General features: G+C 47.3%; 1 protein-coding gene across 1 annotated transcript; it reads left to right on the top strand.

Moving 5' to 3' along the window:
* The first annotated feature begins 18,346 nt into the window (after positions 1–18,346).
* Positions 18,347–27,159, top strand: LOC122366967. The gene is made up of 2 exons (XM_043339676.1): positions 18,347–18,364; positions 24,903–27,159. The coding sequence occupies exon 2, from the start codon at positions 24,903–24,905 to the stop codon at positions 25,869–25,871; it is 969 nt and encodes a 322-aa protein (XP_043195611.1). The 5' UTR covers positions 18,347–18,364; the 3' UTR covers positions 25,872–27,159.
* Positions 27,160–27,597: the final 438 nt, after the last annotated feature.

The raw sequence follows: 27,597 nt of genomic DNA, 5'->3' as shown, positions 1-27,597 counted from the left end.
AAATTGATGCATCATTTGAGACAATTAATCATAAACCTCAAGCGAGTTACCGTTCAATGTGACGTGAAAATGTCACCCTGTTTGTATACAACTAGAGTTGGTTACGGAGGGAAGCGAGAAATTATCACCGCCCATTAATCACCATTCAGGTATGATAAGGACCGTTTTTGTTCAGATCGGATTACTGAGTAGTCTGCAGACCCCAATTAATTGACAGGAACCATGTAACGTGCACGGTCACACCACGCATTATGCCGCCGGGCAGCATTTGCCTACACTTCCAGCCCACTCAAGTTAGTTAACACCGGGATCGTGAACGTGACCACGCCCACCCGTTCCTTGAAGTAATTTGTGATTAATTTTGGGAGTATGTTGGGCCCCGTGAGTTTTACTAAAAACTGAGCGATTGTAGTCCGCGCGAAATGAAAAATGTATGACCCTTGACCTTAAACATGACCTTAAACAATTAACAGGTCAATTGACGCACCAACGGTAGCACCACTAGCGCCACCTTCAAGGTCCAATGCCTTCGGTGCAAACTCCGACAGCGCTCAGATGCAGCTGACAGTACTAGCATGCCGCCTAGCGTGAAATAGACCAAGCTGGTTCCCTAAACTGCCGCAAGAGGTCCCTCGTGTCGGCACGCAATTGCGTGTGACTGACTGAAATGAGTGGGTGAGTGAGAGGCGAATGTGAATGATCCTAGTGAGAGAGAGAGGAGAGTGAGCGAGAGAGAGAGAGAGAGAGAGAGAGAGAGAGAGAGGAGAGAGAGAGAGAGAGAGAGAGAGATAGAGAGAGCGAGAAGGTGAGTAAGCGAGAGAGTGAGTTCGAGAGAGAGAGAGAGAGAGAGAGAGGAGAGATAGAGAGAGAGAGAGAGAGAGAGATAGAAGAAGAGAGAGATATGAGAGACTAGAGAGAGAGAGAGGAGAGAGAGAGAGAGAGGAGAGAAGAAAGAGGGAGGAGGATGTCGAAGCAAACAACGTTTAATTCAGTCTTTACAAAGATCGACCCCATAATGAAAGGTTTTTGGTACAATTAGATGCGTAGCACTCTACTGCCACCTAGCCAGTGTAGCCTACAACTACATCCACTAGGCGGCGCCAAAAGCGTCGATGAGTCGACGCTCGATGAGTCGATGAGTCGAGAATGGTCGCCGGTCATGTGGAACAAGGTCATGTTCCCCGCTAAGCTCATTAAAGCATTTAAGGATGCTTATCACCTAACCCTCCACGTTGGCTTAATTTACAAATCTTGTAATATGTAGATTCGATGTATCTTTTGTTTAAAGGACTCAGACCAACAACAAACCAAAGGTCTGAGTTTCAACTTCGTTTCAACAGCTAAACAATGACTGAATCAAACAAGATGGCTTTTGATCACAGGGCACCTTCTCAAATGATCTAAATAAATTTAGTGATCATTGCATTGGAATACGTTCAATTTGTCGAAACCTTTCAAGTAAGGCGTGATAACTCATTTAACCAGCAGGCAAAAGTGACCGTCGCGCTAATTCAACCCAGTTAGCAAACGGCGAGGACAGTTGAACCTCACGAGTAGGTATGACCCGGTCCCTCGCCGCTGGATCGGAAAGAGCGCTGGTCACCGGCCCTCAGCTGCACCGCGAACAATGCACCGATATGGGCCTGCTGGAGAACAAATTATCTGTTAAAGACAGCTGGACGAACCCTTCTTTCAACGATTGACCCATGCTGACTTTAGTAGAAAAGACGGACAAATTTGCGGGTGGTCAAAAGGGGAGAAATAGACAGCAGTCGCATATCATCAAATTTTAGCAAATCTTGGTGAACAACTCTACGGTTTAATTCTGGGAGAAACTGGCTACCTTTGTCAGTTGAAACCAAACTCTACATCGTGAGGCATGCCACCAAATCAGATTAGCAGACAATTATAGGCTAAAAGGCAGGAATGAGAATAACTTGTGTTATGATTGAGCGCACATCACTAAACTTAGAAATTGACAGAAGAGGCCACGGCTGAGTCAGATGATACTAGATTATTGAGCCGCACTAGGGACTTATGAGGAAATTACACCCACCCCAGTCACATTTCTAGTGTCATTCCCTAACAACATGTACAACAAAAGGTCAAAGATCATTGCCACCCCAAGCTAGGATGACATTCAATCTCATGTCATGCGCGGCGTGAAAAGCCACTGACAACTATACTTACAGAGTTTCGGAGGGATACGTTAAAATTAAGGAATGCAAAGATGATACCTACGAAGTTGTGGCAGATCACCTCATGGACCCAATTACGGTTTGATACCAACATTTTGTTTTAAAGATATATTTTTGCCTAAGTGTCAGTTAAGAAACAAGGTCGCATGACCCTTGAGTACTCACTGGCCAGTGGATTATGCCAGTTAATAAATTCAGATGATAAATCAGTAGCATGCATCAATTCGAGTCAGATTATTCCCAGTAACATCCAAGGTTATTTGACCCCTTTCTATTGACATGATCTGTTGAACATGGAATTTCAATGTCAATGATCATTGACCTCTCAAGTCACAACTGATCTCATATCTGGCCTTGGATGCTAGCACAACAGTTTCAGACCAGTGCAGTTTCACTTAACATCCTGGAATTGAAAATTTTAAGGCATCATTGAACATGACAAACTTTGTCAGGTGACGGAACAGATACAACGATGATTACACCAGTCTTTGCCGAGCCATCAATTTAGCTTGAATTAGTACCATTCTCCAATGGTTCGTTCCCCATTAGCTTATTGTAATTTACAGCCCCCCCCCCCTGATTTGATATAACCATTTCTCATTGCTAATGTTCCCACTCAATAATTGGATATCACATTTGCCAAAATTTGTATACCTTCAACAACATAGCAATCGGTAAACCGAGCTTCTTTAAATTAGAACACCACAAGTCGATTGTCAATTGCAATTGAATTGCAAGTTAAATAAATCATCTGGTCGAGTATGTCAATAAAAACCTGCATTATAAAATTGACTCTCATAAATTGGTTCAGTAAGATAACGTGAAATCACATGAGTTGGATTGTTTTTTTTTTTTTAATCGAAATGCCAAATTGAGACTAATCCGGCGCACTACCTTAGAATTCCCTTGATGCAACAATACTTACGACCCCAGAGAAATTTGCGACAGCGCGGGGAGGGACGCCAGACAGCAATCCACAAATAAAATATTCATGATCACAAATGATTGGGCACTACCGAGAATTACTTCATTAAATCACAGGCCACACTCAGAATAATCAAGTTGAAATTCCGATCAAAGTTGGCGTGTCCAAGGTTAGACGATGAGAAGTCAGGATGCACCAAGGACCAACCCGCAGACGACACGATCTTATGACGTCATTACTGATCAACAAGCGTAAACACAGTCTGTTTCCTGGAATATGACGTCACTGAGTGAATATCAAGCTGCGGTGGAGACGTTTCGGCTGGTAGGCGTAAATATCGTGTAGATGAAAGGAGTAGTAGATGGTCTGAGTATTTGGCGGCGCAGATTTCTATCCAATGATTTTTTTTTTCATGTCGCGGGTAACAATTGACTCGTACCGCGCAGTGGTGCGCACATGGACTGAAGGGAATCTACGGATCAGACAGGTAAGGATATACAGAAGGAGTGACTCTGAAGTGGTCGATAGATATTGAAACCGGAATTACACAAGGAGGAAAAGATCTAAGGATGGATGCGCCGAAGAGGAGGTATGTTGCAACACTTTCATGTGTTTTTGACTCTGTTGATACGTCTAAGTCTTCTAGGATTGGACTGTCTCACGTTACGGAGTAAGTAATAAATATGTTAGGCAGATATCAGAACAAAGAACGCCATAAGACGCCCAAGCTGAGAGGTGAGTCAGAGAGACAGACGAGGATCCGCCGAGGTGATGACAAATACGAAGGTGATAGATTTGGGCGAAGGGGTAATTCCGCCAGGATGAGGTGAGGTAAGTCCACCGTCGGAAAGGATCGCAGCATGTATCACTCATGACGCTAACGCGCTTGAACACACATCTGCAGACAGGATTCCACGCGTCGGATAAATTGTAGGATAGATTCAGTCATGGAGTCTTCGAGTCACACCGGTCAATGATTCAAAGGCGCCACTTGCGGGTGCCATGACTGCATGAGAGTACGGAGTAGGTACCTGTCTATGAGCCCAGTGAGACTGCGGTCGCCGGGCAGCAGGATTGTGTCCACCGGTTCGTTAGGTGAAACGCGTAAGACGGTCTCTCACAGAAGGGCTGCAAGGGTCAGTAACCAACGTCCGGCCGCGGGGTTTTAGTAGGGAAACAGATGTGCCGTGAGCGGCAGAGGTTGACGGACCAATCAGCCACTGAGGAACGCTAATAACTGACGCTACCCGCGTCGATCTTTAGACAAGTAATCGGGGTCAAATGATGTAGTGTTCGAAGAGAGTGGGCCGGCAGAGATTGATTGAACCAATCACATCCATCGACGAACGCTAATAATGTAATCGCTACCTGCGTTGCACCTTTAGACAAGTAATCAGGGTCAGTGATGTAGGTGTTCGAGGATATTGGGCCAGGGAGCCCAAGGTGCTAGGAAGAGCACACACGATTCCAATGCTGGAATGGGGCGCGATAAGTCGTTGGGAGGTAAGAGTAAGCTTAGATGAAATTTACACTAATCACGGAGTCTATTGAACAAATTGCGTTTATTGTCCCTGATATGTACCGCTGGAGGGAGTTAGAACAATTGCTGGGAGGGACTGAGAGGTCGACGCGGGATCAAATTTATTGTAGTGGGATGAGAGAGGTATGACAAAGAGCGTGAGTCTGAGGGAGATTGAGGTATGCGTCATATAGTGTAAGGACCAGCGGGAGATCTAATCTCAGCATTGAGGGCGACATTAAATGGGATGTACTCGATTATCTTTGGGATTATAGGCATTAGAAAGGGAGAGAATGGTGGGTCTAGCTATCAGGTATCAGATGGTGGCTTCAGGTTATGTCCTCAAGGGAGGCATCAAAATTATATGCTTTGGGGAGACATCCGTGTCCTAAATTCCTTATGAGACAGATACCATCCTAGGCAGTGAAGACTATATGTTGACAAGCGACAAGCCAGCCTCATTATAAATATTGTTTGTGACGAGCCCCAGGCGCAAGGAACGGTGGCAGAAAGGAATCGGTCAGCTTGAAACCAACGGACCGATCAGCAATTGGAAATGGGTGTGTAAATTACGTTTGAACAGGAGAGAAATCAAACAGCAAGAAAATCAACTCATTAATCAACCATTTGAGGATCTACCAGCCGAAAACACTCACCTGAGGTCGTTCCAGAGCACGGCGCAGGTCGGCAACCATCTCGGACAGAAAACACCCCCGATGAACGAAATTTTATTAAACAATATTTTTTTTGAAAACATACTCCCACCGCTTCCGGACCCCAGGGGGGCATCATCACACTCTGGCGCCCAACGTGGGGCCATGGCTTTGTTGCATGCAACATGAAATCAGCAGAGTTGCACATACCCGAACCCAAAGAAAAAAAAAATCAAGTTCGAAGACTGGAGGAGCTATGGAGAGCAAACACGTTGTATCCACTAGCTATGAAGACGGGATATAATCCAGCAGTCCTGAGGAGTTACAGTCCAGAGGAGTTGCAGTCCAGTTGCATGCAACATGCAATCAGCAGAGTTGCGCATACCAGAGCCCAAGAAGAAAATAAGATCGACGACTGGAGGAGCTGCGGAGAAGAGACACGTTGTATCCACTGGCTATGAGACCAGGATGCCATCAACAGCCCAGAGGAGTTGCAGCCCAGTTGCATGCAACATGCAATCAGCAGAGTTGCACATACCCGAACCCAAGAAAAAAAAATCAAGACCGAAGACTGAACGAGCAATAGAGAAGAAACAGGTTGTACTCACTGACAGGACAGGACATCATCAAACAGTCCAGAGGAGGAAGAGGAGTTGCAGCCCAGTTGCATGCAACATGCAATCAGCAGAGTTGCACATACCCGAACCCAAGAAAAAAAAATCAAGACCGAAGACTGAACGAGCAATAGAGAAGAAACAGGTTGTACTCACTGACAGGACAGGACATCATCAAACAGTCCAGAGGAGGAAGAGGAGTTGCAGTCTAGTTGCATGCAACATGAAATCAGCAGAGTTGCGCATACCAGAGCCCAAGAAGAAAAATACGATCGACAAACTGGAGGAGCTACGGAGAAGAGACACGTTGTATCCACTGGCTATGAAAACAGGATGTCATCAACAGCCCAGAGGAGTTGCAACTCAGTTGCATGCAACATACAATCAGCCGAGTTGCACATATCCGAGCCCGAGAAAAACAGGATCGAAGACCGGAGGAGCTACGGAGAAGAACCACGTATCAACTGGGGCCATGGCTATGAACACAGGATATAACCCAACAGTACAGAGAAGTTGCAATCCGGTTGCACACAACGTGAAAATCAGCCATGTTGCACATACAGGGACCATAAGAACGAAACCAAACGCTAGAAATCAAGGAGGATACCAAGCTACATTCAAGAACACTATTCAAGGAGGTGATAGTCAAGATGTCCGAAAGTACTTCAGCTGTTTCGAGGCGTTGCAAGTTCCGTTGCATGCAACACAATTTAGCAATGTGGCACATACCCGAAGCCAGAAACAGGACCGAAGACAGAAGAAATTCAAGAATACTTCATAACATCCAAGAAGGTCGAGGTTAAGAGGACACAATTGAATCCGGCTATCGAGAAAGGTTGCAGTTCTGTCGCATGCAATCAGTGAAGTTACGCATAGCCAAACCCAGAAGAACGAGGTCAAAACTTGAAATTTTAAGGAGGAACATTAACAATTACGGAGTTAGTGGTCAAGGAGACAGAAGCAGGTCCAGCTGTTCAGAGGCATTGCAATGCGGTTGCATGCAACACGGAACCAGCAATGTTGCACAAATCCAAATCCAGAAGAACGAGACCGAAGACCGGAGAAGTAAAAAGAAGTATTGGCGTTGGGTCCAAGAAATCTGCGGGCAAGAAGGAAAGACGGATCCAGTCGTACGGTGGCGTTGCAGTTCTATTGCATGCAACAGCAACATGGACTCAGCAATGTTGCACAAAATCCAAATCAAGGAAAGCGAAATCTAAGACGGGTAAAATTAAGAAAAGCATTGACGTTGCGTTCCAGGCATTGATAATCAAGAATGAAGAATCGTACCCAGCTGTTCAGATGCGTTTCAGTTATGTTGCACGGAACCTACAATCAACAGTGCTTCACCTAACCGAGCCAGGAAGGGGAGAAAGAAGACTGAAGAAGATGAAGAACCACCATGACATCTCAAGAAGTTTGCGATCAAAGGGACAAATTTGAACCCAGTTATTCAAAGGGAACTGCAGTCACAAAATGCAACATGCAATCAGCAGAGTCGCACCTATCGAGAAGCCGCCCAGAAAGAAACAAGATCGACGGTAAAGGAGATTAGAGGAGACACTGCACTACGAAGAAACAAAGACAAGATAACATCTAGAGGTTCGAGAGGAGCAGCAATCTGATCACAAGGATCCAACTCGTACATGCGCAAGCATATGTTACTGGTTTAGCCCAGATCACAACAAGATCAAGATCAAGAGTGCAGGAAATGCAAGACATTTGACAATAAAGTGAAATGGCAGATGAAGAAGAAGCAGTGGGAGCCAGCCACCGGGAAGGGGAGGTCCTGAGCTGCTACACAAGAAGGTTCCCGAATCCGCAGCAACAAGTAGTCGGAAAGATCGTGGCAGTTTTTCCAAACGCGGGAGGAGGAACCTGAGAAGAAGCCTGCGCCGTCGGGACGACTGGAACGCGAAGAGCAAAGCCTGCCTCCAGCGAGCAACGGGAAAATCTGAGGGGGAGATCAAGAGGAGCGGGAGGAAACACACCAGCCATGCTACGCTAATCTTGCGGTTCCAAACTCCACAACAAAAACTGACCTGGCGTTGAGTACGGTAAAAGGGAGAAGTCTACGTGCCAAGAGCAAGTCGATCAGAGCAAAGCCAAGCAATCGGACAGGAATGGCGACGTACCGGACCTCAAGACCGCAGGGGTTCAACAAATACGACAACCAAGCCAGGCGAGAGAGGGACTTACTCTGAATATGTGCTACAATTACCACCACCCGCGGCACCGAGCTTTCGAATGCCTCCCGAGAGATCAACAGCATCAGGGAAACTGACATCATCGTTCGCATGGGGATCAGCGTGACGAATGGACGCAACTTTCCTTCAACTTCCACAGGAAACAACACCAGGATCTACGGGAATCTCAATCAGAGATGATCGAAGACAGCCTGAGAAGAAAACAGCTAACCTGGTCACGAAAGCCCACCACCTCGCTACAACATCAACATCATGAGACATGGACCGACGTATAAAGTGTTCTCGTCGAAAGGAGGTCCAAAGGAAACCAGCACTGATTTTTGCGTCACTCGTCAGACATCATCAACAGCAAGCCTCCCAAGTCGCGGACGTGGCTCTTCGGTCCGCCTCAGGTCATGCGATAACCGGTTACCTGAGAAACAGCAGTAAAATTCCAGTTAGGAGTACAGAAGAAGACATGACGCCTCCCCACACGCCGAATTTCACCGTGACGCCATCATCGGAGTTAGTTTCGTCCGAAAAAAAAACAGCATCATCGTCGAGCGGTCAAAAGAAAGCTTTGAATCTCTGTAGCCAACAAAATCATCCTGGAGAACGGAAGGAGGCGACACTCTAAAAGAAAGCGGCGGCCTCTACCTAACCGGTGTCGGAGAAGGAGAGACCAAGATGGATTATTCCAGGAGGAAACATCACTCCGAGAAGTGGAGAAGTCGACCAAGCAGTAACGAAGGAATATCCAACCGAGCCTGAAGAGAAAAACCAGCCGATCAGCAACGCCATCAGCATCTGAGTCGAGACAAGCCGTGGAAAAAGTCACCCACCAGCAGAAGACTCCCCTAAACTACCCACCGCCCAAGGAGGAGACGCCGAAGACCAAATATCAAGACCACCAACTGTTACGAAGTCAAGAAGTCGTGGTGTCAGCGAACAAAACACTCAGATGTCTGGCTAAGCGGGAAAGAGGATGAAGAAAATATGGATCCGAAGATTCTGGGTACCAAGACGCTCGATTCGGATCAGAAGAAACAGCTGCAATACACATCGATGAACATCAAGAGCGCCTTCATGGACCTGAGGACGTGATGTCATTGAACCATCGAACATCGTGTTGAGCTGACCTGCAACAAACCAATTCGAAGACCGGTATAAGTCGCACTAACACCGAAAGGAATTCATGGAAACCAGAAGTTCGAGGCATGCGGGGCAGCTGAGTGAGTCGAACGAATGGGAACGCACAGAGCAGCTGGTGAAACAGGAACAGGCCGCCCAGATAACTGCAATACAGAAACAAAGGCATGGTCACCAAGGAGAGGTACGGAGAGTTGATGTGCTCCATGGAGGACGAACAACAGACCCCAGTAAAACAAATCCTGCTCAATACCATCCCAAACTCCATCCTACCCACTCCAAGGGTCATGTCCAACCACCTTATACTTTCCTTCTTCCCCCCTTCGACCCAAGAAGCATCCTCCCCCTTCTCTTTGTTCCAGGTACCAGAGCAAGCAACGTTACCACGGTGGCGTTGGGGCGTGCAGCTCCAGAGCACCCTCGCAGGTTACCGCCACCGGACTTCACGACAACAGCGCCCAACCATGGCAGAGCCAGATCGATCAGGGTGCTGGCAGAGGCGTTGCTCAAAGACACCCAATGCCCTGGCGCCAACAAACCGGACTTCACGACAACAGCGCCCAACCATGGAGGGAACCAGATCGACAAGGCGTTGGCAGAGGCGTTGCTCTAAAAGCGCCCGATGCCCTAGCGCCAACAAAGCGGACTACACGACTACGACGACCGACCCCGGCCTGGACACGAGCAACCAAGGGGGTCACGCCAGGCGGCGATCGGTGGGAAGGCCCAAGACCTCTCATCCAAGTGGCTACCAAGGAGCCACCACGGGCCGTCGTACCAACATGGAGCGACGTATGTACCGATGTGACAATATGCGCGCGGTGTGTCATTAGGTTTTATGTAGGGGTAGATATCTGATGGTGTGTAGTACTTAAAACAGATGTGTTATACTTACTGGTTACTCGGCTTGTCAGGCAACCACCTTACGAATGTGGGGGGAAAACGATTAGGACATGAACTGCTGTAGTTAACTCGGGGGATGGAATACCGAAAGGGGGGAGTGTCACTAATGGGATGGTTAGGGTGTAAGCTAGGTTAGGGCAAATGGTGGCAAGGGAACTGACCTCGGGGGGATGGCTACACCACAACCAGCTGTCGGAGGATCGAGGAGACGTTACCCATGGAGTCCAGAAACAGCACCCTCGCATCGCAGGGAGGCAGAGGACGTCAACGTCCTAGCCAAGGCAGACGAAGAAGGCCAGCCGACTACCATGCAGAACAAGCCCATCCTTAATTGTGGGGGCACAATTAAAAGAAGAAGCCTGAAAATGTAACAGCTGGAAGCTGTGACATTTTTTTCTCCGTACATCAAAAAGGACATCTCTCACACTCTATACGTAAGGACGATCGCACTGCCTGCCGCGGCGCCGAGCCGGCGTGGGGAGGGAGTCGACTATACGATCCCCCGACCCGTCGGCCGGTCACCATTAGCGAAGATCAAAGGCTCGCCGAAGGGTGGAGTACAAACACACCCATCCGGGCCGGCGCAGTGGCCGCCGAAAAACGCAACGCAGCCGGAAAACACCTGCTCCCGGTGCTGGACCAGCCTCCCGACGCCTGGCGCCACGCACATCCTGCCGACGCAGCTGACAGGAAGATGGGAGGATGTCGTTGCGGTCAGCCGTCCGGCACAGGCAGGGACCGACATCCGGCGAAAATCGAGTGTGAAAACGTCATCCGGCAGGAGACAGCTGAGACGGATGAGCCGAGCAAGTGAGGATGACGTCACGTTCCGGCGGAATGGAGGAGGAGGACGACGGTCTCGACTCCGGATGCGAGACGGGATGTCGCCAATTTTCTGCCCCGGTCGGGGAGGCCCGGCGACGCCCGGAACCTCCGGCCCGGAAATCACAGGCGAACAAAACTCAGCGGAGAAGGAGAGAGGAAAAGAGACTCCGGGATCAGACCACGAGTGACAGACAGACCCGAGACCGACCACCGGTGGCCGACCACCAGAGACAGAACGCCTCGGGACTCGGCGCGGGACACCGCCCCGCCCGGCTTCGGCCGGAGCGGTCTCTCTGCTGATCGGATCATCACTGCACCGGACCTCAGCTGGAGTGGACAGCAATCATCAAACACTGTCAAGTGAGTCATCTCATCTGTCCGCCTCATCAAGACTGCCTCCCCGTCATGGACAATTCACCTCCCATTTACCCGTCGGATGTCTCTGATCTGGATTACAATTGCCACTCCCTGGGGTCTAACCTGAGCCACCATTAGAGGGTAATGGATTTAACATCGTGGGAGTGTTATTCGGCAGGGAAGGGAGGGCAGATGGTCGCTACATTCCGCTCCCGACCGAGCAGCGCGGCAGTGGTGCGTCTGTTTGTAAAGGCGGGAAGGGGCTAATGGGCCTGACTGGTCCGGCCTTGTCTATGGGATAGACAGAGGGGTTAGAGGGACAGCCGGGGCGGGTCAGTAATGGTCAGTGTAGGCTAATGGCTCACCATTACATTGGTGTTGGGGGGAGCGCTATCTGTCGGCCATCACGCGCGCGGTCCGGCCGCAGTGAGGTGTGGGATTCGAGGGGAGGGGTACAGGTCAGATGGTGTCACTTTGGGGGCGCTGGTCACTATTGACGCGTCAAACTACGTCAGATGACGTCATGACGGTTCAATTCGCGATGTTTTGTAAATATTTTTGCGGTTAGGGCGTTAGGATTAGGTTTAAGGTTAAGTTTGTATCAAGAATGGCGAGTTGAATATCTCGATCGCGCTACAACGGTGACAATGACCAGTATTGTATCGTCCGTTTGTAAATATAGCGTGAAAATTTAACAATCTGTCTGGGAAAGAAGGGGAGGGTTACTTCAGATATGTTGTTGATTCGGATTCACAGAGACCGCTAACGTAATTATCATTGAGTCGTCATCGTCGATCACACGGTCTCACGCCGGCCTAACAACACCACAGGTTCACCGGAGTTGAACTAGACTACGCCACGGCCGTCTGATCATCAATCAACGGAAATGCAATGATCACCCCTCACGACGCGACCATCACAGATACATTTTTTTTTTGTTCGAAGCTAGTAGGTCAGCATAAGTTGTTTCATAATCTAACTAGTTTGAACTTGGTAGGCCAGCGTATCAATCCATTGTCAATCTAGTGTTAATTCCAAGTCTGTCAATCGATTCTTAATTCTTACAAGTACTATTCGAGATAAATCGACGGTCAGCGTAGGATCGCCACATTCCTGGGGCAGATTCATCATTTGGATAAGGTTTGATTCGAAGGCGGCCCAAGAAGTCGTAACGTGTTCAGTTACATTCGGATAGGGAGAGTAAACATTGTAAACGTCAAACATTATTCTGCTCCTTCGGCAGCTCAGCGCCAGAACAAGTTGAATTGCCTTCCGGGTTGTTATTAAATCAGTATTGAGTCGTTTCGTGATTCGCGTTCATATAACTGATACAAATCTGAATCACCATTTCAATCGTTTTAAATTTTTCGCTGTTCGTAACCTGTCAATCAATTCCCTTTCTCTCCTAGCATTATCAGTACCTAACTGATATTGATGCTAGCTCCCCCGTCGAGGTATATCAAAGATTAACGTAGAAATGTTACGGTTGTTAAATTGATGCATCATTTGAGACAATTAATCATAAACGTCAAGCGAGTTACCGTTCAATGTGACGTGAAAATGTCACCCTGTTTGTATACAACTAGAGTTGGTTACGGAGGGAAGCGAGAAATTATCACCGCCCATTAATCACCATTCAGGTATGATAAGGACCGTTTTGTTCAGATCGGATTACTGAGTAGTCTGCAGACCCCAATTAATTGACAGGAACCATGTAACGTGCACGGTCACACCACGCATTATGCCGCCGGGCAGCATTTGCCTACACTTCCAGCCCACTCAAGTTAGTTAACACCGGGATCGTGAACGTGACCACGCCCACCCGTTCCTTGAAGTAATTTGTGATTAATTTTGGGAGTATGTTGGGCCCCGTGAGTTTTACTAAAAACTGAGCGATTGTAGTCCGCGCGAAATGAAAAATGTATGACCCTTGACCTTAAACATGACCTTAAACAATTAACAGGTCAATTGACGCACCAACGGTAGCACCACTAGCGCCACCTTCAAGGTCCAATGCCTTCGGTGCAAACTCCGACAGCGCTCAGATGCAGCTGACAGTACTAGCAGTGCCGCCTAGCGTGAAATAGACCAAGCTGGTTCCCTAAACTGCCGCAAGAGGTCCCTCGTGTCGGCACGCAATTGCGTGTGACTGACTGAAATGAGTGGGTGAGTGAGAGGGCGAATGTGAATGATCCTAGTGAGAGAGAGAGAGAGAGTGAGCGAGAGAGAGAGAGAGAGAGAGAGAGAGAGAGAGAGAGAGAGAGAGAGAGAGAGAGAGAGAGAGAGAGAGAGAGAGAGAGAGAGAGAGAGAGAGAGAGAGAGAGCGAGAAGGTGAGTAAGCGAGAGAGTGAGTTAGCGAGAGAGAGAGAGAGAGAGAGAGAGAGAGAGAGAGAGAGAGAGAGAGAGAGAGAGAGAGAGAGAGAGAGAGAGAGAGAGAGAGAGAGAGAGAGAGAGAGAGAGAGAGAGAGAGAGAGAGAAAGAGGGAGGAGGATGTCGAAGCAAAACGTTTTAATTCAGTCTTTACAAAGATCGACCCCATAAATGAAAGGTTTTGGTACAAAGTAGATGCGTAGCACTCTACTGCCACCTAGCCAGTGTAGCCTACAACTACATCCACTAGGCGGCGCCAAAAGCGTCGATGAGTCGACGCTCGATGAGTCGATGAGTCGAGAATGGTCGCCGGTCAGGTGTGGAACAAGGTCATGTCCCCGCTAAGCTCATAATTACAAGCATTTAAGGATGCTTATCACCTAACCCTCCACGTTGGCTTAATTTACAAATCTTGTAATATGTAGATTCGATGAAATATCTTTTGTTTAAAGGACTCAGACCAACAACAAACCAAAGGTCTGAGTTTCAACTTCGTTTCAACAGCTAAACAAATGACTGAATCAAACAAAGATGGCTTTTGATCACAGGGCACCTTCTCAAATGATCTAAATAACATTTAGTGATCATTGCATTGGAATACGTTCAATTTGTCGAAACCTTTCAAGTAAGGCGTGATAACTCATTTAACCAGCAGGCAAAAGTGACCGTCGCGCTAATTCAACCCAGTTAGGCAAACGGCGAGGACAGTTGAACCTCACGAGTAGGTATGACCCGGTCCCTCGCCGCTGGATCGGAAAGAGCGCTGGTCACCGGCCCTCAGCTGCACCGCGAACAATGCACCGATATGGGCCTGCTGGGAGAACAAATTATCTGTTAAAGACAGCTGGACGAACCCTTCTTTCAACGATTGACCCATGCTGACTTTAGTAGAAAAGACGGACAAATTTGCGGGTGGTCAAAAGGGGGAGAAATAGACAGCAGTCGCATATCATCAAATTTTAGCAAATCTTGGTGAACAACTCTACGGTTTAATTCTGGGAGAAACTGGCTACCTTTGTCAGTTGAAACCAAACTCTACATCGTGAGGCATGCCACCAAATCAGATTAGCAGACAATTATAGGCTAAAAGGCAGGAATGGAGAATAACTTGTGTTATGATTGAGCGCACATCACTAAACTTAGAAATTGACAGAAAGAGGCCACGGCTGAGTCAGATGATACTAGATTATTGAGCCGCACTAGGGACTTATGAGGAAATTACACCCACCCCAGTCACATTTCTAGTGTCATTCCCTAACAAACATGTACAACAAAAGGTCAAAGATCATTGCCACCCCAAGCTAGGATGACATTCAATCTCATGTCATGCGCGGCGTGAAAAGCCACTGACAACTATACTTACAGAGTTTCGGAGGGATACGTTAAAATTAAGGAATGCAAAGATGATACCTACGAAGTTGTGGCAGATCACCTCATGGACCCAAATTACGGTTTGATACCAACATTTTGTTTTAAAGAATATATTTTTGCCTAAGTGTCAGTTAAGAAACAAGGTCGCATGACCCTTGAGTACTCACTGGCCAGTGGATTATGCCAGTTAATAAATTCAGATGATAAATCAGTAGCATGCATCAATTCGAGTCAGATTATTCCCAGTAACATCCAAGGTTATTTGACCCCTTTCTATTGACATGATCTGTTGAACATGGAATTTCAATGTCAATGATCATTGACCTCTCAAGTCACAACTGATCTCATATCTGGCCTTGGATGCTAGCACAACAGTTTCAGACCAGTGCAGTTTCACTTAACATCCTGGAATTGAAAATTTATAAGGCATCATTGAACATGACAAACTTTGTCAGGTGACGGAACAGATACAACGATGATTACACCAGTCTTTGCCGAGCCATCAATTTAGCTTGAATTAGTACCATTCTCCAATGGTTCGTTCCCCATTAGCTTATTGTAATTTACAGCCCCCCCCCCTGATTTGATATAACCATTTCTCATTGCTAATGTTCCCACTCAATAATTGGATATCACATTTGCCAAAATTTGTATACCTTCAACAACATAGCAATCGGTAAACCGAGCTTCTTTAAATTAGAACACCACAAGTCGATTGTCAATTGCAATTGAATTGCAAGTTAAATAAATCATCTGGTCGAGTATGTCAATAAAAACCTGCATTATAAAATTGACTCTCATAAATTGGTTCAGTAAGATAACGTGAAATCACATGACTTGGATTGTTTTTTTTTTTTTAATCGAAATGCCAAATTGAGACTAATCCGGCGCACTACCTTAGAATTCCCTTGATGCAAATACTTACGACCCCAGAGAAATTTGCGACAGCGCGGGGAGGGACGCCAGACAGCAATCCACAAATAAAATATTCATGATCACAAATGATTGGGCACTACCGAGAATTACTTCATTAAATCACAGGCCACACTCAGAATAATCAAGTTGAAATTCCGATCAAAGTTGGCGTGTCCAAGGTTAGACGATGAGAAGTCAGGATGCACCAAGGACCAACCCGCAGACGACACGATCTTATGACGTCATTACTGATCAACAAGCGTAAACACAGTCTGTTTCCTGGAATATGACGTCACTGAGTGAATATAGCAAGCTGCGGTGGAGACGTTTCGGCTGGTAGGCGTAAATATCGTGTAGATGAAAGGAGTAGTAGATGGTCTGAGTATTTGGCGGCGCAGATTTCTCTATCCAATGATTTTTTTTTTCATGTCGCGGGTAACAATTGACTCGTACCGCGCAGTGGTGCGCACATGGACTGAAGGGAATCTACGGATCAGACAGGTAAGGAGATACAGAAGGAGTGACTCTGAAGTGGTCGATAGATATTGAAACCGGAATTACACAAGGAGGAAAAGATCTAAGGATGGATGCTAGCCGAAGAGGAGGTATGTTGCAACACTTTCATGTGTTTTTGACTCTGTTGATACGTCTAAGTCTTCTAGGATTGGACTGTCTCACGTTACGGAGTAAGTAAGTAAATATGTTAGGCAGATATCAGAACAAAGAACGCCATAAGACGCCCAAGCTGAGAGGTGAGTCAGAGAGACAGGACGAGGGAGAACTCCGCCGAAGGTGAGTGACAAAATACGAAGGTGATAGATTGAGGCGAAGGGGTAATTCCGCCAGGATGAGGTGAGGTAAGTCCACCGTCGGAAAGGATCGCAGCATGTATCACTCATGACGCTAACGCGCTTGAACACACATCTGCAGGACAGGATTCCACGGCGTCGGATAAAATTGTAGGATAGATTCAGTCATGGAGTCTTCGAGTCACACCGGTCAATGATTCAAAGGCGCCACTTGCGGGTGCCATGACTGCATGAGAGTACGGAGTAGGTACCTGTCTATGAGCCCAGTGAGACTGCGGTCGCCGGGCAGCAGGATTGTGTCCACCGGTTCGTTAGGTGAAAACGCGTAAGACGGTCTCTCACAGAAGGGCTGCAAGGGTCAGTAACCAACGTCCGGCCGCGGGGTTTTAGTAGGGAAACAGAGATGTGCCGTGAGCGGCAGAGGTTGACGGACCAATCATAAGCCACTGAGGAACGCTAATAACTGACGCTACCCGCGTCGATCTTTAGACAAGTAATCGGGGTCAAATGATGTAGGTGTTCGAAGAGAGTGGGCCGGCAGAGATTGATTGAACCAATCACATCCATCGACGAACGCTAATAATGTAATCGCTACCTGCGTTGCACCTTTAGACAAGTAATCAGGGTCAGGTGATGTAGGTGTTCGAGGATATTGGGCCAGGGAGCCCAAGAGGTGCTAGGAAGAGCACACACGATTCCAATGCTGGAATGGGGCGCGATAAGTCGTTGGGAGGTAAGAGTAAGCTTAGATGAAATTTACACTAATCACGGAGTCTATTGAACAAATTGCGTTTATTGTCCCTGATATGTACCGCTGGAGGGAGTTAGAACAATTGCTGGGAGGGACTGAGAGGTCGACGCGGGATCAAATTTATTGTAGTGGGATGAGAGAGGTATGACAAAGAGCGTGAGTCTGAGGGAGATTGAGGTATGCGTCATATAGTGTAAGGACCAGCGGGAGATCTAATCTCAGCATTGAGGGCGACATTAAATGGGGATGTACTCGATTATCTTTGGGATGATAGGCATTAGAAAGGGAGAGAATGGTGGGTAGCTATCAGGTATCAGATGGTGGCTTCAGGTTATGTCCTCAAGGGAGGCATCAAAATTATATGCTTTGGGGAGACATCCGTGTCCTAAATTCCTTATGAGACAGATACCATCCTAGGCAGTGAAGACTATATGTTGACAAGCGACAAGCCAGCCTCATTATAAATATTGTTTGTGACGAGCCCCAGGCGCAAGGAACGGTGGCAGAAAGGAATCGGTCAGCTTGAAACCAACGGACCGATCAGCAATTGGAAATGGGTGTGTAAATTACGTTTGAACAGGAGAGAAATCAAACAGCAAGAAAATCAACTCATTAATCAACCATTTGAGGATCTACCAGCCGAAAACACTCACCTGAGGTCGTTCCAGAGCACGGCGCAGGTCGGCAACCATCTCGGACAGAAAACACCCCCGATGAACGAAATTTTATTAAACAATATTTTTTTTTGAAAACATACTCCCCACCGCTTCCGGACCCCAGGGGGGCATCATCACAAGTGTCCTGCACCTTCACTGTGAGGTGAGGAAGCCAGAGCGAGCAGAGTGATTGACATTTGTGCGACGGCTTTTAGACGATAGTTCGGGAATTTGTAGAGTATCATGAATGATTAACATCGCCCATGAAGAAATCGTGCATTACCATCAACCATGTGCATATGCAAACTTAGCATTTGACGACCGGTTGGATACGTTCCAATTCACTGGTTAATTTGAGATTGAAATTACCTAATAAATGTTTGGGTAGCTAACACCATGTTTTAACATACAGATCATGTTAAAGTAACAGGGACAGTCCTATTTACCCCAGTCGGCCGGGGGGGGGGGGGGCGGTAACCCCAAACGCCGCAGCCCTGGGGGATTTTCACCCTCTGTCTAGCACCGTTAATAAAACAGCTTCGGAAACAAAAGTGTACCAAACGAAAGATCTCCACGTGACGACTCTAAACCACTAACCATTTATGACCTTAGGTCAATTTTAAGGTAAGAGCTCAGAGTTAAAGGTAAAACCAGCATATGTGTAGTGGTCTCCAGCTACATATGTGCTCCAGCCGGCCGGGCCCGGGGAGTAATCCCAACCACCGCAGCCAGGGGAGGGGCGTTTTCGCCCCCCCCCCTGTCTAACTCCGTAAATAAGGGAGCTAAGGGAAAAAATTTGGTACCAACTTTACGAGACCATAGACCTCTGTTCACCGGGTCTATGACAGAGGTACAGATGTCTATGACGAGACCATTATAACGCACATTTTTTTTTACCTCAGGACAGGCTTCAAGGTTAGAGCCGCAGAGGTCAAGGTCAAAGGCAAAAACTGGCATACCTATGTGTAGTGATATCAAAGTAAGTGTTTCAAGGGACGGCAGGATGCATAAAACCGGCATAACCGGGAGCCAAACGAAAGAAAAGAAGCTGAGGATTCCGATTATGCGCCCAACATTCAAGATCAACGTCAAGGTCAGGCTCACAATTGACCTCCAACGTTGCCCTGTCTCGTAAATCTTGTATACCAGATTCCAAGAGAGTTTGAAATGTTTTTTTTAAGCTTACCAGGCCCCTATTTGTGGTTCATCTCGCGATACAAAGCTGCTCCAAGGTCAAGGTCACGGAAGAGCATCCCTGCTAGAAGCTATTTCACTGATTCAAGTCAGCCTAACCATCAAAATAATTTTGCCTTCATGAGGCTATAATTAAACGCTTAGAGCAAAATGAATGCCATATTCGTGATCAGCGGCTACGAATCTATCATATACGACCTTTCATGTGTCAAGGTCAACCAAAGGTCATTCGAGGTCACATTAGGTCAACATAAAACTGGACCTTTTCCAAACAAAATGTAATGTCATTCAACGCGGCTTGATAAGAAAAATGCGTTGGTACCATTGCGGTAGCTCTGAAACCATTTTTGTAGAAGTTATTTACGAAAAAACCAAAACCCCAGCTCGGGGTCGTTGGCCTGACCTCTGAACTCAGGTCACCAAAACTATTATCCTATTTTTCCCTAGGTCAAACACTACAAACCCGTGCTCGTAATTTGTCTTTATATCTAAAACTCTATTCTTGGCAGCTCTCTGAGGTTCACGTCTCTGGCGCCGAAGTTTGCTGTGCAAGGGTCTAGAAAAATCAACCCTGTGACATCATCAAGGGGGCTAGGTCATTTTTTTGCGCCAGAAGATTTCAAATTGATGGGGAAAAGGTACTGAAAGTTTTGTTTTCCTGTTTCTAAGCGTTCGGTAGCTATCGCCAATATTCGCCAGGGGGCGAAAACACCCCCCCCCCCCTTCGCCGGGCCCGCGAGGGCCAGAGAACAGTAGGGTGCATGCAATTGGGGCAAATCTGGCTGGAAACGAAAGAAGCAATTAGAGGAATCTGACGATGTGCTCATAGTTTTAGGTCAAGGTGAAGGTCATGCTCAACATTGAGCTCAATTTATACACTTTTACTTAAATATTAAAGTGACCCTCCCACCTTTAAAAAAGTTTATGAATTGGCTTGAAAGTGCAACAGTTTGGAAAAAAATCAACCCTACTGCGTCATCAAGGAGGTCCTGCTATCCTGTCGAACGCAAAGCTTGCTACCACTTACATGCACTTGCATGTTTGCACTTTAGTGGACGGTGTTCACATTTGCTGGTTTTGACCTTTGACCTAGCTTAATCCCTGCAGCCTTGTAAAGTAACCTCTAATATTATTCTTTTTTTCGAATTATCAACATGAAACCTTCTTTGGTAGCGGCTTTGTTTCCGTTAGATTTTTAGCACGGAGTTAGAAAGTGGAAGCGAAAAACGGCAACGGTGCACGGTGATGGGGCTTACTCCCGGGTCCGGCCGGATTAAGAGCTATTAATCACAGTCAGGCGAAGCGCAGTAGAAATCGAACAGTAGTCGACGTCACCTTCATCAATTTGTCAATGGCTGGGAAAGCTATCGCTGCACATCGGCTGTGTGCCATCTGGTCGACTTGCTCGCCGATTCCATTTCCCACTCACTGAGAGGAAACAGGGAGTGGGAAGAAACCGACGGAGGCGTGGCGAGGCTGGGCGCAGTGTGAACTGTGAACGCCTGTCAGCAGCGTGCACATGTCCCTTTCGGCCATTCACTGTCAAATCGAGTATTATCGAGCTCCAAACAGCCGCCTAAATGCTCTCTGAAAGATACAGCGGCCGTTCTGCTATGGAAGTGAGAGCTGGATTACCTAATTCTGGCTCTAACACCAGGCAGAGCAGCTGAAAAGGACTTAGGCGGTAAGACATCTGGGGCTGGTCGAACGATGCGAACCGTGACCAGATTTATGGAAGCATTTGGCTTTCGTTTCATTTGGCATTTGGCTTTCGTTTCTTTTGTCTGTAGCTTTCGCCTTCTTTGTCGGACCAGGGCTATCAGGGTTACCTTACGAACAACTAATACTCGTGTTTCTAGTAAGGTATGAAAGTAGCTATATACTTGGGGCCTGATCCCGTTTAACAGAAATGAGGTAGAAGCATTTTTAGTTGCGGTATCCCCAAAGATAAGCGGTGCACTTATAGAAGACTAGGAAAAGCCGTGAGTGGTCCACCTTCCATTTCAAAACAATGCTTATTGCCGAATCACATAAGCATACAAATTATTTGTTGAAGTGGATTCCCTTCATATACCGCCATATTGACGGCATGAATTCTAGCGCTCATAAATGCGTATTGCGTAATGATTTGTGAAAGAAGTCCCGGTTGTTGAGAACTCAGTATTCTCTTGCCGAGCTGGCTTCCCTAGACCAGCTCCATGTTGAAGATATTGTGGCTTTTAGTAAGGCTCATATTGCAGTAGAGGGGAGCTACTTTCTCGAAAACTAAGCAAACAGGTGCTATGAATATCATGGCCCGTATTTTCATATCAACACCAAGATTACCAGTTGGCAGTTACTACGGTGTTCCTGTCGTCTATGCCATCCTGCAGTGTCTATTTCGATGGTGCAATAACAATTCCTTATTCTACTCATATGTATCTTTCGTGTCAAGTGTCAAGTGTCGAAAAAAGCGCGGTGTAAAATTGCACTCAAATCGCCGTACGGAGGTTTCGAGCACTCCGTTCGCTTACACCAAACGCGATTTTCAGGTCGGATAAAGCTGCTCGCGGACGTGCTGTAATGCCAGCCACACGGACTTCACGTGTCTATTCATATTTCACCCAGGCAGCCCGGGGCCATTAGTCCAACGGCCGAGGTGGTGGTACGCCGCAGCTCGACCCCCCTGCCGGACAATGGCTCGCTCCGTCCGCGGCACACAGACTTCCTGCTGTCTTTGGCCGCTGGTTAGGCCGTCATTACACCGGCGCCGCAGTCTGCTCCAGCAATGAACCGTTTCCGTACAATAGGTGTAAGGCGACCATTATGACCGGACCGTGGGTGGCGATGACCCACAGAGCCGATCTGCAGCCCTGCTGGGTAGGTTTTCTACCTAAATTATGGCGGCGGACAAAGGACGCCGTCATTCGTCCTAGAAACTACAACGGCACCTGACATAAGCTTGCAAAATAACGGGGTGACTGACGCAATAGCTGGCACCGATAGATAACCCGCGCCCCACTGGGGTCTGTGTATAACACGCCCTACTGGGGGGGGGGGGGGGCTATTCATAGCCCCCCCCTCCTAACTCCAAAACTACTGGGCCGATCGTCAAAATTCAAACGGTGTCTGATAGCCCCGGAAAAACTGTCGAGCGAAACCTAATTTCATTGACCTCGAGGTCACCGATGACGTCACAGGTCAGGTCAAAGTAAAAATTATTAGCATTTTGGCTTGTTCACATTTTGGGCTCTGGCCGCCGTCTTACAAGTCAGATCAGGCTCATTTTTGGTTTCCACACTCGTGAACAGATGCTCTAGATACCTTGAGGGTACCAAACTTGTACTTTGATTTTCAGGTCAGGGTCAGGTCATCACAGGTCACGAAAATATTATATCATGCGTCGGTCACGTGACACATGTTTTATGGTCCATTTAGGCCATAGATTTCAAATTTGATGTCGTCTGTGTCATTCGAGGTCATTTTGAGTCGAATTTAGCTTAGGTCAGGTCACTTTCAGGTCAAAAAAGGTCAAATTTTGAAGTTAAAATTTTTCAACAAAAAAGGTGTCTATTGGATGCAGTTTGAGCTCAGGAGCACGATGGTGCCATTTATATTGGTGTACGATGTCAAATACGCGCTGAAAAATTGATTTGAAAAATTAATAATTGTTAATTTTTTGCAATAATGCGTATAACTTGGCTATTTTTGAAGATATTTAGCTAAAACTTGCTAGAGTTAGTCATAATCATGCGTTCTGTCACATATATTCCGGTTTTTTCGAAAAGTCAAAAACGTTTTGAAAAAAAATATAAAAATATAAATTTTGAATATTATTATATAGAATTTTCGAAATTTTCAAAATTTTGAAAATCCGAGATAACAGTTTGATAGCGCGGTCAATTTTGAGTCCTTTCATGCAAAGAAATTGGATCTAGCTTAAAAACTGAGCTCTTGGGAGCGATTGCCGTGGTTCAATGTTTTGCGTCGAAATCGGACGAACATGACGTCACTCTTACGTCATTTCCGGCCGACCTATGGTAGCTACGAAGTTCAAATTTTGACACAAGGTGTCAAATTGATGCAGCCGAAGGTGCTGAAAGTTTGGCGTCGATCCGTCAAGCGGTTTGGAAGTTATTGCAGAAAAACGGGAGGGGGGCTATAAATAGCCCCCCCTCCCAGTGGGGCGCGGGATAATAATAACACCTGCACCTGCAAATCACAAATATCAGGGTTCGATGGTAAAGTCGTCAGTGACAAGCTAAACCCAGCGGTGGGTCTCCCTGCCACTTTCCGCGCGGGGGGGACATTCCTCCCCCCGTATCTCCGAAACTACTCGACGGATCCGTAAAATCTCAACGGCGTTCGATAGCGCTGTCAAATTTGTTTAGGGAGCTCCAACTTTATTTGACCACGGGGTCATTGATGACGTCACAGGTCAGGTCAAAGATAAAATGTTTCGCCGGTCACGGGTCTTTTAGGGAATGCGCTATAGCATCGAGTAAAATGCATTTTGTCGAAAATCAGCGATAGGGCCTAAGTTGCCTATGTGCTTACATATGGTGCTATTGGAGGTCACTGATAATACCAGGTCAGGTCATAGGTCAGGTCAACAAGGGTCAGCACATGAACCCAACTTCACTAGGGTTGTGCGAAGCATGTTTTATGACCAATTTTTCATTTCCAGCTCAATGGTGCTGGTTATAAAACCATCAGGTACAGTTTAATTCACTTTCTGGTAGACAGGTCAATGTCAGGTTAAAAAAGGTCCGATTTCAAAGTTGATATTTTGCTTAAAGTGGGTATTGATTCGATGCACCTCGTCACGGCAAGTCTAATGGCGTTCTTTTTTGCGCTACGTAGTCTAAACTTGCTAAAAATTGAGTTTGAAAATTTGACGTCATCAATTTTGAATAGTTTTTTTCCGCTATAACTTGGCCAAAAAAGAGGTATCGATCTCAAATTTAGTATATGGATAGGTGGTAGGAACTATCACGTATATTTCATTTTTTCGAAATTCATTTTTTTGCTATTAAATTAAAAAGAAAATACTTTTTTATTTTTGGGGGTCAAAATCCAAAATTTCAAAAAACCGAGATGGCATTGTTATAGCCCTGTAAATTCTACACCGTTCATGCTTGAAACATTTTTTATGTATCTCTAAAGCTGTAAGCCTGACAGCTCCTCCCGCAAAACTTATTTTGGATCGAAAATGGCAGAAGATGACGTCACTCCGACGTCATTAGCGGCCAAGCTACAGCTATCATAGTCTTTGGAAAAAAATTGGTCACAATGTGTAAAACCTTTTCCCGGGAGGGTACTGCAAGATTGGTGACGATCGGCGCAGCGGTTCTGGAGATATATCGAAAAAAAAACTAAGTGGGAAAATGCCCCCACCCCCGCCTGGAAGGTTAAACGGAACAATACCCCTGTCCCAACTGAGTGACATAAACTATGACGGAAAACAAATCCATATAACCTTACGACTCAACAGAAGTAATAATTCACTTATTTATTCTTCTTTTCAGATGCACTCCGGCATCTGCCGAGACCAGCGTTCCCGACCTCCAGTGCTCACTTCTCAGGGTGATTCGGCAGCCGAGTACATTGTAAAGGTCAGCGTCGTGCCGGTCATGCTCGCTCTCATCAGCGGCTACCGGCAGCGGAACCGGCGGATCCCGGCGCGTTCTGTGCTGCTCCTGTCTCTCGGCTCCGTCCTCTTCAGCTGCGTGTGCATCTCAGCGGCGGGGTCTGTCGTCCAACGGCAGCGCCCCTCTCCACCAGCCGCCGGCGCCGGTACCGGTCTTCCCGCAGTGGTGCACAACGAGAGGGGCAAGATCGAGCGTCGTTGCGAAGGTGACGCTCGCTCCCGCCGCTCTGCATCAGGCACTCAGTCTGGGGGAAATACCCCGCCGCCGTGGAAAAACGTCACCGGGAGGGTGCTGACGCCCACCCCGGCTGCCGTTCGAGTGGGCCGAGCGTTCTGGATGACCGCGCAGCCAATCCGTCGATCTGACGAGGCCGTGAGATCGCCGACGGAGAGCTCGCTGCTGAAACTCGGAGCACAGCAGACGGAGCGGGTGCCGGCTGACAGGGAGGTGGTGTCCACCAGTCGCCTGCTGCACGAGCTGAGCTCGGACAGCTCGGCTGCGGCGCTGTCCCGGTACGGTGATCGGCCCTGGAGTGACGCCGACCTGAGCTCCCTGCTGATCCAGCTCCAGGAGCTGGGTGGCGAGGCTGAGCTGCCGCAGCTCCGGCTCGGCTCGGTGGGCGAGTTTCGCCGCGAGCTGCGCCGCTGCAGTGCGGTTGTCACCGTCCTGGAGAAGGACCAGCTCGGCGCTAGCAGCTCGAGTCTCCAGAAGTTGTACCAGCTGCCGGCAGCCGAGGGCTGTCTGCAGCTGCTGCTGCGACTCCAGCTGCTGCCGGTGACCCGACCCAGAGCACGCGAGGCTGCGGGCACCCTGCTCGGTGAGCCCAAACGGCTGAATCTGATCTGAACGAGACGGTGCACCTGACCATTCAGTGTAGCACCGCCGCACTTGACATCTGTACATATCTTCTCATTAGAATGCTCGGGTAGATAATGGATCAGTTAGGACAGAAAGAGGTCGTCCTTGCGTGGGAATGGTTGGATGTAGAGCTCACGCAGCCTAGATGCAGCAGATGTGCTCGGATGCGCAGTTGAACGAGTTTATAGCATTGTGATGCTTATTACGAGGTGTGGCTAAAAAGAAACCGGACTGTTCGTGCTGACCATAAAGTAGGGGGCCCGAAAACTAGCGAGACACTGGACATTAATCTTTATCATATTGTCGTGATGTGTGCCATACGGCACCTCGATATCGCTATTATTCTCCTTTCCACAGCTCCTTGTTTTATTGATGACGCTGACGCTGGTCACTCCGGTCTGGATGTCCTCGACTGATTGAAAATGGGTTTCCTTGACGACGTTTTTCATTTCAGGGAACAGCCAAAAGTCACAGGGAGCCCGAGGTTTGGCAAATAAGGGGGTGCTTGAGCACCGCGACCTGCTTTTCGGCAACGAACTGCTGGACGCTAATGGCAGAATGCGCGGGAGCATTGTCGTGATGGAGCACCCAGTTCTTGGCTTCCCAGAAACTCCACTTGGTGCGCGTGACTCGTGAAATGAGGCGTCCCAGGTCTTCCTTGTAGAAGTGGCTGGTCGACTGTGGTACACCTCCAGCACGAACTGGCGGTGAACGAATCCCCGATGATCGAAAAAGACGATCAATGTCATCTCCACTCTCGACTTCGACATGCGCGCGGACGTTGATGGACCTCCAGACCTTGGGGTCATCACCGACATCCTCACGACCAGTGCTGAACCTCGTATGCCATTCAAACACTTGCATGTAACACATGACTTGCTCCCCATTAACAGCCTTGAACAGATTCAGCGTCTCTGTTGGACTTTTCTCCAGTCTGGCAAGGAACGTGATGTTCCCTCTTTTTTCGAAATTCATTGTAGAAGCCTGGCGATGACAAGGCCGCCGAACATCGATAGAACAAAGACCTGTAGAAAAGAGAATTATTGCGACATCGAGATGCCGTTTGGCACACATCACGACAATATGCTGAAGATTAATGCCAAGTGTCTCGCTAGTCTTCGGGTCCCCTAGTTTATGGGCAGCACGAGCAGTCCGGTTTCTTTTTAGCCACACCTCGTATTGTGTGTTGTTGTTATTGTATACGTAAATTTATGACTTACGACGAAACTTGTTAAATGTTACGCATGAATTATGCAATAAACGTCATATATTTTACTTCTGTGCTTAACGAATTCATTCCTACCTAAGCAATATTATTTGATTTGTTAAATCGCAAATGCCTACATGTATTTTAAACATTTACAAGTTTGCTTTCTCAAGCCGCAGGGCCGAATAACTGAGAATTAATTGAAGCATAACAATGAACTATGTCCTATGATAAGGGAAGAAACTGCGTATTTTACGCCACCAAGCGACTTTGGCTGTTGTCTAAGATGCAGTTCGGCGATGGCTCTTCCACGCAGTATTTTGGGATCTTCTTTGTGTCTCACTGTCTACTTACTCGAAAAATATGACAAGGAAAAACATAAGCCGTTTTCACGACGGGCTATCCGGCGAATGCACCTAATTTGACCAAATCTGTGCCTAATCTCTTTTACAGCAAATATCTTCATTTTATGAATTTATTTCAGTGTTTTAATCGATGATACTCTCT

Source organism: Amphibalanus amphitrite, unplaced genomic scaffold (assembly GCF_019059575.1).
Source record: "Amphibalanus amphitrite isolate SeventyFive unplaced genomic scaffold, NRLGWU_Aamphi_draft 000842F_arrow, whole genome shotgun sequence".
NCBI classification, from domain to species: Eukaryota; Metazoa; Arthropoda; class Thecostraca; order Balanomorpha; family Balanidae; genus Amphibalanus; species Amphibalanus amphitrite.
The sequence above is the reverse complement of the archived record's forward strand: the minus strand, read 5'-3'. Positions and strand labels throughout refer to the sequence as shown.

Bases quoted from the DNA above. Each gene is read 5' to 3' on its own strand.
- LOC122366967 (XM_043339676.1), top strand. From the start codon at position 24,903: ATGCACTCCGGCATCTGCCGAGACCAGCGTTCCCGACCTCCAGTGCTC.